Source organism: Hipposideros armiger, unplaced genomic scaffold, assembly GCF_001890085.2.
Source record: "Hipposideros armiger isolate ML-2016 unplaced genomic scaffold, ASM189008v1 scaffold_10, whole genome shotgun sequence".
NCBI lineage: Eukaryota > Metazoa > Chordata > Mammalia > Chiroptera > Hipposideridae > Hipposideros > Hipposideros armiger.
In genome coordinates this window covers 753,822-766,309 of record NW_017731360.1, presented here as the reverse complement: position 1 = coordinate 766,309, position 12,488 = coordinate 753,822, and the positions used below count along the sequence as shown (strand labels likewise).

The following is a 12,488-nucleotide window of genomic DNA, read 5'->3' as shown; positions in this document are numbered from 1 at the left end:
CCAATATAGCTTTCAGGATGACTGTTTAGCACCTGGATAATATTTCTATTAATGCTTTCCAGAATGGAATTACTTTTTATTATCCATAGAGTATAAATAGTTCCCACTGATAATAACTAGAACTAGTCCTTTGTCAGCAATCCTACTGCCTAAACTTGTATAACTGCATTTTTTAACCTAAATATAAGACTTGATATTTCAGCTTTTTTATTTAGGCCCAGAAGTTTGGATATGCCCAAGTTGTTAAGCATTTTCAAGCTTGTTTCAATAGCCTATCAACCAGCCCTTCCAACTTTGTGGCACTTACTACTATCTGACCCACATGTAGTCTTTTACAATTTGCAAGGTGCTTTTCATCCATTATATTTGATTTGTTCCTTACAAAACCTTGTGAGGTAGGCAAGATATGAAATCTGCACTTTATAGATAAGTTAGCTGAAGCACAGCAGGAACTGAGTGGATGGGATCCTTTTTCTACTCCATTGAGCCTCTTCTTGTATATTGTCTTCATCCAAGTCCTTGATAGAAATGTTGAAGAGGCCCTCCAGAGGCCAGGCTGACGCTAAATTCTCAAATAGCACTGATTGGTACAGCAGTTCAGCAGGTCAGTTCCACCAAACAGTATGATTATCCAACCCATAGGTTGCCATGCTGTCCAAAAGGATGGTACAAGAGACAGTCACCTGACTACATAAATATTAATACTAGTCCCATGGGAAAAAAGCAAATGAGGGCTGGCTACCAAAAAAGTTATACTTGTCTACATACACAAAGGACTATCATACCAACTGCTTTACAAAGCCAATCTCCCTCTCTCCCAAAACCCCTATGGGGCCAAATTTTATTAGTCTTATGACTCTTCGCACATCCTATCCCACACTGTAATTGCTTATATACATATCTCATAACTAACTTCAAGTCATTCATCCTTAGAACACCCAGGACTCAGTCCACTGCTGTCCATGTAGGAGGCACTCAACTTGGTAAAAGATAAACCAATATTCAAGTAAATGTTCTTCCAACAGTATCTGGCCCCCCTCCAAAACCAAACTTGTGACTAAAAAAGGCACAGACCATTGCCACATTCCTGCCAATATGACTGATTAAAATGTCCTTATAATTGGCTTAGTGACAATTTCCAGCAGGTGCTGAGACTTTTGCTAGTTAAACCAGCTTTCATTGGATTGTTTTTTCTCTGTGTTTTGACCGAAAAATAAAGACAGGTTCTCTAACCATCAGGATAGGATGCATGAAATAGGGCTACTTCTTAATGTCAGTCAATCAGTAAGGAAAATACATGATCTAGAAAACAAAACATGTTTGTAGGTGTTCTAAAATAAAGGAAAAAGGAGTAACAAACAAGAATATAGTGCTTTACCATTTACAAATCTTTCACATACATTCCATTTGACCCTCACAACAACCCTGTGAGGTAGGCAGCACAGATATTCTTCTCATTTAACAGATGAGGAAAATGAATCTCAGAGCAGTGAACTAACGTTCCCAAGATTCTACAGTTAGTAAATAATTTGTATTAATATCAGTCTTTGGCCTAAAAATTCAGCACCCAACCTCCCCTCATACTTGCCCTACCTACTTCACAGGGATAATGAAGATACAACGAATTCAAGGCTAGAAAAATACTTTGAGGGAAAAAAGCACTATATAATTATACCCGCAAATTATAATTTTCCACGATATATGGCTCATTTCCCTTTCATCCCAACTTGTGTGTGAGCCCAGAATTTTATCTTGCCTGTTCTTTGCTCAACTAAGCAACTAAATAGTATAGGGGAACAGTGTGATCCTGTTTAAAGTTATATAAATTACAGTCAGGGTAATTGCTATTACAGTAAATTGAAAATAGAAGACCAATGTGCAAGTAGGACCCGCTGAAGCACAGAGCAAGCAAGGCAACATTGTCAGATAGGGTATGATTGCATAGAAGGAAAACGTGGTATCAGGGTTCGAACTGGCGCACACACCGTTATCTAAGGCAAAGTGGTGGCAAAGAAGAATTATTTGTCCCACATGATATAAACAAGCAAAAGATTCACGGGAACCCATCCACTCAGAAGCATCTGTCACACAGATATCTCCAGCTGCCCACAGAGAATACAGTGTCATCTTCATTTTAAAGCATGACTGTACCTGTGCTCATATCCTGAACTAAACCAAGAAACAGCTTCATGCTAACCTTCCTTGGCTAAAATAGAACCAGTACCATCAGAAACTCTTTTAAGGTAATGAATTAGATGGCTGTGTTTAGAATTTTTTCAGGGTTCACTTTGGATTCTCCTGCTTTTAAGACCCAAAGAAAGTTATATTGCGTTTTTATTGGTGATTCTAAGTATATATGTTTATAACAGTTAAAGTGTAATAGGTGAATTAAACATATTAAAAGAGTTCTATAGCATCTGTTCAGAAAAGATTATATACTATACAAACTATTCAAGTCATACAAAACCATTTTTTCAGTGTCTTTTCAACTGAGAAGAATCCTATTCAGCACGCTTCTCTTCCTGAGGTGGTTCATACTGAGCAAGCTATAGGGCAAAGACAGAGTAGTTTAGGTGAATTTTAATTCTATATTGGGTAAAAAATTTAATAGTAACAAAACGAGTTAACTATTATTCAATTTAATTATTGTAAGTTTATATTAATATCCTATCCTTTTTAAAACTATTCAAAAAATATTCAATGATTTAAGATTTAATACAAGTAAACCTAATGAAGGCTCTTTTTACATAAATTTTTACCATTTCTAGGAAACTAAGATTTAATTACAATTCATGGCTACAGTGCTGAAATACTTGACATGCAATAATCTATATCTTCCCAAAGATGTTGTGGTTTATAATAAGGAATTTTCTTCCCCTCCTCCAAAAGTTTACTGAATTTTCTCCTAAAAAGTAGAGAAAAAGAATTATGTGACATATGAATCTAGCCAGTCAATGAAGAGCTGCTAATATCTTTGACTTACAAGGTGTCCAAGAGTTAACTGGCATTTGCACATTGTGGAATCTTGGTAATTTAAGATACTGCATTTTCTTTTATGTTAAGTTGTGGGAGAACACTAGGCTAAGATTTGAGTAGTTCCATTTTAGCTGTCAAGAGTTGTTGAGAAGATAAAACACATGAGAAATGCCTAGAGTAATGTAAAATGCAGAGTGTGGTGAAACCCCAAAGACTTAGAGTTGACTGATCTGAAATTTATGAAAATTCTCACAGGAGTTTAAACAAAGAAAAAAACTTTAACACTAGACAAAATTAAGTGCAAACAAAATTTACAGAGGTACATTAACACATTACAGGGCCTCCACATAAAACTAGCAATGGCCCTGTCCTGACCTACTTAAATCAATTGCTTAAGACTCAGAAATCTCCATTTACTTTTATAAGCAGCATTAACCAGTGTTCTCATCTTCTTGTTGATGCACATTTCTAAGAACCTCTTGACCACACTTGGCTGTCCTATTTATAATTTATCTGTGGTTTTATAAAAAGGGCATCCAGTCAGCCTTGCAATTAACTGAGATTGATATTCACCTTCCTCCCTCCCCTACTGTCCATTTAGTGATCATATCATCACTAAAGGTGAACTTGTTTATAACATGAATTCTTTTTAAAAATTTACCTTTGTTTTCAGTTTTTTATTTTCTTCTACAATAGCTTCATATTTCTCTTTCATTTCTGCCAATTCTAGGCGAAGCAGCTCTATTTCTGGATTTTCTGGAGTAGCAGCTCCTAAGTGATGCTTTAAAAAACTAATATCAAAGTTAAGAATTTACTTGAGCGGAATGAAACTAATGAAATAACCCAGAGTAGCATCAATATCTCTGATCAGAGTCACCCCACCCTACCACCCTTATTTCCCCAGACAGCATCATCCAAAACCTCAAAGGAAATACTTTTTCAATAATCAAAAGTATTTTAAAGGTTATTATCTGTGTGAAAAAATAAGAATTCCAAAAATAAGGCCTTTTTCTGACTTGAAAGATGAAAAGGATACTCCAAAGCACTATTAGGTTTCTCTGGTTCTTCATATAAGGCTACCAATACTGCAAATCAAAAAGCAAAAAAAGCAACAATTAAAGTCTTAAATTTGAATGGCTGAAATTGTATTCCATAACCCAGTGTATATTAAGTGCCTATTATATGCCAAGCACATTGCTAGGACTGTCTATGGTAAACAAGACAGACATGGTCCCTAATCTCAATGAATTTACAGTCTAGTGCAAAAGCAAGGAACTAGACAAAAAAGAGTATCAAGGGACAATACAAGATAACGGGTTATGGGAGCACATTGGAAGATCACCTAACTCAGCCTAAGGGTACGAGGGAAGGCTTCCTAAAGGAAGGGAAGTAAGACCAGAGACCTAGGTGATGAGGGTTGCACATAAAATGGGAAGGGCAGGAGGCAAGTGAACAACATATTTAGGAACTGAAATTCAAGTGTGGCTAGATGGGAGTTTTGAACCATGTGGCAGGAGTATCCACTGTCAGTGATTTACTGAAGAAGCTGGAAGGGTGGCTGGGGGCAGACTAGAGAGGATCCTGCAAGTTCTGCTGGACTCTGATCCTAAGAACAAAAGGCACATAAACATTTTCAGCAGGAGAGTGACAGGATCACTCTTCACTGCTGTATGGAAAATCAACAAGTGGGACACCCACAAAGGCAGGAAGAGCAGTTAAGAGGCTAATGTAATCACACGTTGAAAACGACAGTCACCTGCACTAGAGTGACAGGGGTGGAAATAAGGCAGATAAACTTAAGAAAAATTTAGTAGAGAGTGAACATGGCTATGGTAATTACTGAAAAATTTTGAATTCAAAATGTTCTTCAGGAATGAAGTTTCATACACAACTTGCAAAACAACCACCAATCAAAAACTTGACCAGTAATCAACATGCTCAAATCAATATTAAAACATAATACTTGAGTGATTTCATATCCAATAGCTCATGTCAGCAATACCTTGCTCACCTTCTATTGAACAAATTCCTCCTAGGATTTACTACTCAGATAAAAATCGCTCTAAACCAGTGCTTAACTTTTTTTGTGCATGGAACCTTTGAAAAATCTGATAAAAGCCAAAAATATGTAACTACACACAAAAAAATGCATATCTAGACCCCAAGTTAAGAACTCCTGTCGTAAACCAACTTACATGCTTCCCTTTTATTTTTTAGTTTTAATAACTCATCAAAATAATACAGACAGTATGGTAAAACTCAAATGGGCAGCTATTGTACTTTGAACAACTTGAATCGAGTTCTGATGGTTACTCTTCATCTCTCTAAATACACTTGCAACACTATTTTTTTGAGAAATTGATGTTTCCACCACTACTCTTCTCCCCTTTTTCCATGTTACTGTACCCTTTAATTCCTGTACTTACTACCTTTTTCTTTAAATTATATGCTCAAACCCGTTTCTTCCATTAATTTCTGATCTCCATTGAGTCCTAATTTTATAAGACACGAATACTCTTATCCTTTCTTCCTCTTCTTCCCCCATCCTATTTCTTTCAACTTTTAAATTTCTGTCAGTGGTACTTACAAGGTTGATAATCACAGAACATAATGTAAATGTCAAGTTTCCTGTGTTTTTCTATAGATGGAATATACTTCCTTTTAATCAGACAAGAAAACTGTATACCCGATGTTCCCCTTTTTGCCTTAGCAGCCAGGATTTTGAGAGGTTGGTACAGTGCTCAAAATAACTAAAATACTTCTTCCAAATGACTTATCATCTTTATGTTTAGCCATCCAGTCTTACAGTGTTTTAATGTTAGAAGCAGTTTCAAATCCTCTTGGAAATAAGCTAGATAAAAATTATAAATTAAATCTATGTAAAGTACCTAGGTTTGAAGCTGAAAATCAAATTTTAAATAGATCCTATCAGTAGATAGTATGTTGTCTGATGTTTAGAAAAATGGAAATCTCGGGAGGTTGAGGGTTAGATACCAGTTAGATATGAGCAAGGGAAAAGAAACCTCCAATGGTTTCCAATCTCTCATTAAGGAAAATCCATGTATGGCCACAAGGCTGTATATCTTCAGTTACCTCCCACAACAGTCACTTTTCTGCCCTTTACCATTCTTTCACTCACTCCATCTAGCCACTCTCCTCTCCTTACACTTCCTGGAACTCTTAACATCACATACTATTTCATTCAGGTCTCTGCTTAAATGTTACTTAAGAGAGGCCTTCTCCCCAGCCATCTCCCATACAAAAGAGCATACCCATCACTCTTTATCCCTTACTTTGGTATGTTTTTATTCATAAGACTACCAGCTGACACTGTGTATTTATTATGTCTCCCCCAACTACAATATAAGCTCATTTAAAGATGGGAATTTTTGGGCCGGCCGAATGGCTCAGTTGGTTAAGAGCTCGCTCAAGAGTTTGAGCTCTGAGCAACAGCGGTTCGAGGCCAGCCCGAGCTGAGCAGCCGCTAAGCTGCCAATAGGTAGCAGGATGGCTCAGCTAAAAAAAAATTTAAAAAAAAGATGGGAATTTTTTTCCACTACTGTATCTCCAAGTGCCTAGAACAGAGACCTGAATAAAATGGTTAAACAAATGAAAGAAATGAACTTGTGGAGTTTTTTTGAGGGGAGTGGGTCAATGAGATTCTAAGTCTCTGTGACACTTCAGAAACAACAGAGCTCAGTGCTTTCACCGAGTAGTCCCTTAATGTTTATTGAAACTTATTTGCAGAGATAGGGAAACTATTACTAAACCCAAGGTAAGTAGCAATTCAAAATTACCAGCCCATGCTTGGGAATTCAAAGGCCTGCTTTCTGCTAAGACGCCAGAGTTAGTTCTCCCATAATTTTCTCCTAACCTTTGTTTCTGGCCAAAAAGCAGTTACCAAATTATTTCCCAGACAGTTACTGTTCTCATGTGGACCCAGGTCCTCATCCCTGCTAGCTTTTCTACAGCCTTGAAAGTCCCGGCCAACTCAATGACACATACATAACAGGCATTCAAATTAACTGCTGAACTAATGAAATAAGCAGTGCCCCAACTATCTCTTGGAACTCTCCAGCTTCAAGCACCTTACTTAGATAACTTGAACCTTGGAGGAAAGAGACAGTTTAACAGCTTCCATTTTAAAAAGTGAAAACAACATAACCATTTTGATGTACCCTCAAATTCCTTAAACTGTAATTCTACTTGCATTGTGAAATCCTCAGAGTAGGAATTGATACAGACTATGAAACCGGGGTTGAAAAGCCACAGCCTGACTATGAATCGCGCCTGCGTTGGGGGTTAGGCTCACTTAGCTACTTCATAGCGCGCTTTCAAATCGGTAAATTTTCCCACTTGCCCTTTGTTCGAGGTTAAACGTTTCTTAGGAGTCTGAGGACTCCGCAGAAACTAAAGCGGGAGGAACAGGGATCTCAATGTCTTTAGCAAACATGCTCACTGCGGCTGCTCGAGGCTAAGCAACGGAAGTTGGAGAGACTTTGTAACAGCTGCAAGAGTTTCAATCCCGACCGGGAGAGTGGTAGCGTGAGTGAGGTTACCTGACCCGGGCGGTGTCCGGCCGCCCAGCGTACGCCGGTCCCCGCCGAACCCCGAGGCCCACCTTGCTGGACCCCGGACAGGTCCCACCACTACCCGCTTCGTCCCCACGCCACGGCTCATCAGGGGCGCAGCCCCGGGGAGCACGACAAGGGCACGAGGAAACCTCTCCTAGCCCATGCTCACCCTTGGTCAGCGTGTCCAGCACCCCCGACTTCTCCAAGTACCTCCGGAACTGCTCGCGCTTCGAGTCGGCGGCCTGAGGAGACACGGCGGGTCAGTGGCCGAAAGCCGGGGGCCGGAGCAGGAAGAAGGCGCTGGAAGTCCGGCAAACCCCGCCTCCGCCTCGCTACCTCAGGCCCCCCAAACCTGCGCGCGCGCCCCCAATCCCACCCGGAGCCGACCAGCGGCTGGCTACCGCCCGCACGCCCCCAGCCACGCCGCGCCCCCCTCACTTTGTAATGGGCCATAGTGACAGCGGCAGCGGCGTCGCTGGCGCCGGAGACCGTGGCTGGCGGGCTCTGAGTAGCACTGCCCATGCGCGAAAGGCCGCGCGCGCCTGCGTACTTGCGAACCACGGTCCGGGATGGCCGGGGTGTGGCCTGTTTTCATGGCGACCAGGACGCTCTAGATGCCCAATAGTGGGCTGAACCGAGGGAGGTTGCGTACGCCCGCCCATCTGGCTATCCGAGACTCACCTCTTTCCTTTTCCGGTCCCTGTAGCGATTCGTTTGCTCAGCAAGAGGCGAGGTTTCAGTTAACTCGAGACATGTGTTCAGGTGGGGCCAAAGATGGGCGTGGCGCCCAGGGGCGGGGCCTACGGAGCCCAGGAGCACTACGACTGCTGCGGCCGGGAAGGATGTCCCGACACCGGTAGTGGGCGAACCTGTCTCCACTGGTACTTCGGAACCTGTGGTAACCTATGTGTGCTAGCTTCTTGGCTGTCATCCTGAAAAAGTGCCCGGACTGACTGACGTAGGGCGACCTTTGGATTTCCAATGGCTTCAGTAGTGTGTTTAGGATTGTATGTTTCGGTTCTAGCATTTACGTTTTGAGTTTACTTGTTTTGTGGCCGACTTGATGTGGGTCTCTGTAGAGTGAACAGTAACGTGCTAATAATAGCTAGCACTTTTGAGCGCTTATTGTGTAGCCAGGCAGTGTCTAAAACACGTGTTTCTTATTTTAATTTTCACACTATACCTGTGGGGTAGGTATTGTTAGTAAAGTGGCGAGGTTAGATGACCAGTTAGTAGTAGAGCCAAGATTCCAATTTGGGCACCAAATTCACGATGCTATAAACTGGTCAAAGAAAGCCACCAGTCTTTTTAAGATTTTATTTACTAGATAACATTATGATTATATGAAGACACATCAGATTGCAGTTTATAAGGGCACTTAGCCAAGTCCCAGGAACAAACAAAATTTAACCAGTGTCTAGAAATAAAAGATCAGTAACTAAAAAGAGAAATTATATACATTAAAAAACAATCTACTAAGGCTGCAGTTCCTTCAAGGTAAAACCTGGTTTCAATCCATTTAGCCTGTGTTCTGAGCGTATGATTTTCCAAAATCAGTTTTCACAAATTCTGAAGGGAGCCCGTGAAAAACTAATCCTGATTTGGTAACTATATGTCTTTGATTTTAAAACTACCCCTTCACAATTCAGAATTTGAGCTGTTTTCCCTTTTTTGAAATGAGTTTGCAGTTGTCCATCTTAAGGTGGTCTTTTGAGCTGTCCTTATCTGTTCTGTCTATGCTCCGCCACCACTAGGCTGCTTCTATAATAATATATGCAGAATGTCTAAAATTCAACAGCTGTTCAGATCTGAAGGTCTGTGGGAGCCTGCCTACTAATGAGGTTGTCATTAACACTAAATGATTTGGAGGACAAGCGGTAGGATTATTGCAGGTTGTGACCAACTCAGATCCACAGGACAAGTCTCCTGAAGAACCAGGATTGTCTGGAATGTAAGCTGGTTGAAAGTCCCCTTGTAAAGGAGAATGGCTCTGATTGTGCCCTCTCTGAACTGGCCCTTGAGGTTATCTTTAGGAGGGTACGCCCAGTTTTCGTCTTCTATAGAGGGACTCCATGTAGCACGAAGTCACCTCGGTTTCCCAGTGCTGTTAGCTGGCAAGGAGAAAGCTGTCTGGGGTGACCGCCCCATGTTCAGATCTGTAGTAAAACCTGGACTAGAACAGTAACCTCTAGAGTATTGGTTCCTTTTGCTGTCTTTGCCATCAGTTTCTCTTTTTTCCCTTAACTGGTTACCATCAACTTCTTTTCCAAATACTTTATGAGTGTCTTCATTAGTACTTGAGCTGATATATTGAATATGACTAAGTGTGCACATCTCATTAAAAAGCACAGTTTCCTGTTGATCCAGAATGCATTTTTCATCATTTCCATTGTGATTGTTAGGATCTGCCTGAAATGCAGATGAATTTAAACTAGGGTACACTGCTGTGTGTGTTTCCTTTTCCACTAACAGATTATAATCAGGTGCAGAAGACAGTCTGCTTCAGTGAATTTGCAGATGTGCTCTGATATTTGGCAAGATTTTGTTTTGACTTATTCGCATAGAATTCATTATGCTCATCCTTTGATTTATATTGTCCCCAAAGCCCTCTTTTAATCTTTTTAAAGCCTAGGTGGAAAATTTCTAGAACATTTAAGAAAAGTGAAACAGTGGTATGGATTGCATAAATAATAGAAATATTGTCTTTTCTGTTGGTCTTGAGACAAAGCAATCAGTTATATTTGGACATGGGTGGCCATGGCATTTAAATAGAGGCTCTAAATGACATCCATATAAAAGATATTGTCCAATCATTAACCCAACTTCAACTACAGAGCGAGCTAAAATGTATATCATATAAGTGCAAAGCAAGGTTCCCGAGTGGAACTTTGTTTAGCTTCCTTTGCTCCAGCTGATAAAGTTCTTACTCCAATATCCTCTGATTCCCAGATATTTCAAACTCTACCCCCTCCAGTTCTCCTCTCAGTTGAGCTTTCTCCCTCTTCCTCTCTTTCTCCAGAGCTCTCAGTCTGTACAAAGCATGACCCATGTAGACCAGGGGTGGTGAAGACACAAATATCACCTGCAGAACCCAGTATCTAATGAGGGAGATAGGAAAGGCCTGATCATAGCATACATTTCTGCAGCCAAGTTGTTCTGTATTGCAGATGAAGCCAGCCTGCTCATCATTCCAGACATTTCCAGCTGCTACACCCAGAACAAGCATTCGAAATATGAACAGGATGGTGAGCCAGATCTTTCCAGTCATGGTGGAGTGGATGTGTACTTCCTCCAGAATGCCTCCAAGGAAATTCCAGTCTCCCATGTTTATTTAGTCCGCCATCTTAGGTCTGAACCCCATCAATTAGAAGGCAGATAAATTCTTCCATTCTGACAAGTGTGCTATTTCTTAAAGCAAACCTATGGCCAAAATACGAACAAAGCATCACTCTTTCAGAGTGCTGATTGCTTTACTTTTTCCCTAGAGTTGTAATAATCTGTTCCCAAGAATATATTTAAGATGTCAGAAGCTTAAAAATCACTTCTGTTTAGATCTCAATGCAATGGAAAAAACATGATACCTGGGGAGGGGTGTTTATAAACGCTATGAAAAATAGAACTGTAGGATTCCCTATAAGAAAGGAGTCTTCTTAGCTGAAGTTTGTTTTATTTTTTTAAACTCAGAGCTTTTGGAGAGGTTCCTAAAACTATTGATTTGCCCTTAACAAACCTATTTATTAAGATTATTTTATATAAAAGTTATAACCAAAGTCAATGACTTTAAAATCTCATTTATACACAAAGAAAAATGAATGTGTTTCATTTCATAATTCAGTAAGATACAGCATTTAATGAAACCAGAGGAAACATCTGGCTCTTGCTATAGGAATTCAGATTCGTTTTTTAGTCCACATTTAAATGTCTAAATTCTGGTTTCTTCATGACATCTTTTGAGCATTTTCAGAAATCATTTCAGTATATACTTATGAATATTTATGAAATTCTTACACTTTGCTATGAAAAATATTGTAATTTTCTTTAGTATTAAAATCTGCTGATGTATTTTAATTCTTACTCTATTTCGTACCTATCATTTATACAGCCCACCTCCTATAAATTAAAAGGTGCCATTAGGAGGCTTAGACAAAAAGTAGCTCCAAAGCTGGCTTAAAATAATTTTTTATTGCCCAGGATATTTTTTTTCTTGTGGCTTGTGGTGGTTTTCTTGTTTTCTTTTTTAATAACTATAAATTCAAGCTTTGGAAAGCTTGCCTTTTTGTCTTGAAAAACAACAATGAAGCTTTTATATCATTTGCTAAACTGATCTTGTTTTAAGAGAGAGATGGTAGTTATCTTGCAAGAGTAAAATTTATACCATGAATGATGCAGGTCTAAGTCTGGTGGTACTAAAAGGAGACAATAGCATTGTTGACAAAATTATCCGCATTTGCGGAAAAGAAACCCTTGCAAATTTCTAAACAACAGTACACTGTTAGGAAATTCTAAAGTGCCTTACAGGCCAAAAAGGGAATGAGGTTAGTCAAGTGCTTCAACAGAGTTTGAAAATACTGGGTTTGAGGGCTGGCCAAGTGGTGCATTGGTTAGGAGTTGGCTTGGGACGCCAGCTCTGAGCAGCAAGGCCCCGGTTCGGATCCCACATGAGGGCCATTGACACTGCCCTCTACAGCTAAGACGGTGAACAACAGCTTGACCTGGAGCTGGGCTGCTGTGAGTTGCCGGCGATGGCATAGGCTGCAGTGGGATTGGCCAGCAGCAGGCATGAGCTTTCGTGAGCCACCATGAGCCACGGTCCAATGGCCGGCCAGCAACTGCCTCAGCCGGGAAGAGCGCAGTGATAATACCAACATGGGCCAGTGAGGCGACATCCTCCACAACTAGACTGAAGAACAAAAGGACAGCAACTTGTCTGTTCCCCTT

At 40.3% G+C, this 12,488-nt stretch overlaps 2 protein-coding genes across 2 annotated transcripts; both read right to left on the bottom strand.

Moving 5' to 3' along the window:
• Positions 1-347: 347 nt before the first annotated feature.
• On the bottom strand, positions 348-8,096 carry MYCBP (MYC binding protein). The gene is made up of 5 exons (XM_019658134.1): positions 7,989-8,096; positions 7,720-7,792; positions 4,013-4,061; positions 3,638-3,767; positions 348-2,546 (listed from the first exon to the last, which is right to left on the bottom strand). Exons 1-5 carry the CDS (start codon positions 8,070-8,072, stop codon positions 2,502-2,504), a joined length of 381 nt encoding a protein of 126 aa, XP_019513679.1. The 5' UTR covers positions 8,073-8,096; the 3' UTR covers positions 348-2,501.
• Positions 8,097-9,202: 1,106 nt separating this feature from the next.
• GJA9 (gap junction protein alpha 9) lies at positions 9,203-12,201 on the bottom strand. The gene is given in 6 exon segments (XM_019658061.1): positions 9,203-9,375; positions 9,378-9,533; positions 9,536-10,049; positions 10,051-10,223; positions 10,226-10,428; positions 10,430-12,201. Coding segments are annotated over 6 exon segments (1,515 nt in total). The 5' UTR covers positions 10,876-12,201; the 3' UTR covers positions 9,203-9,352.
• Positions 12,202-12,488: the final 287 nt, after the last annotated feature.

Coding starts and splice junctions, on each gene's coding strand:
- MYCBP (XM_019658134.1), bottom strand. CDS start 8,072: ATGGGCAGTGCTACTCAGAGCCCGCCAGCCACGGTCTCCGGCGCCAGC. Junction 7,793..7,988: donor TCACTATGGCCCATTACAAA/GTGAGGGGGGCG, acceptor GTGTCTCCTCAG/GCCGCCGACTCGAAGCGCGA. Junction 4,062..7,719: donor GCTGGACACGCTGACCAAGG/GTGAGCATGGGC, acceptor TTTGATTTGCAG/TATTGGTAGCCTTATATGAA.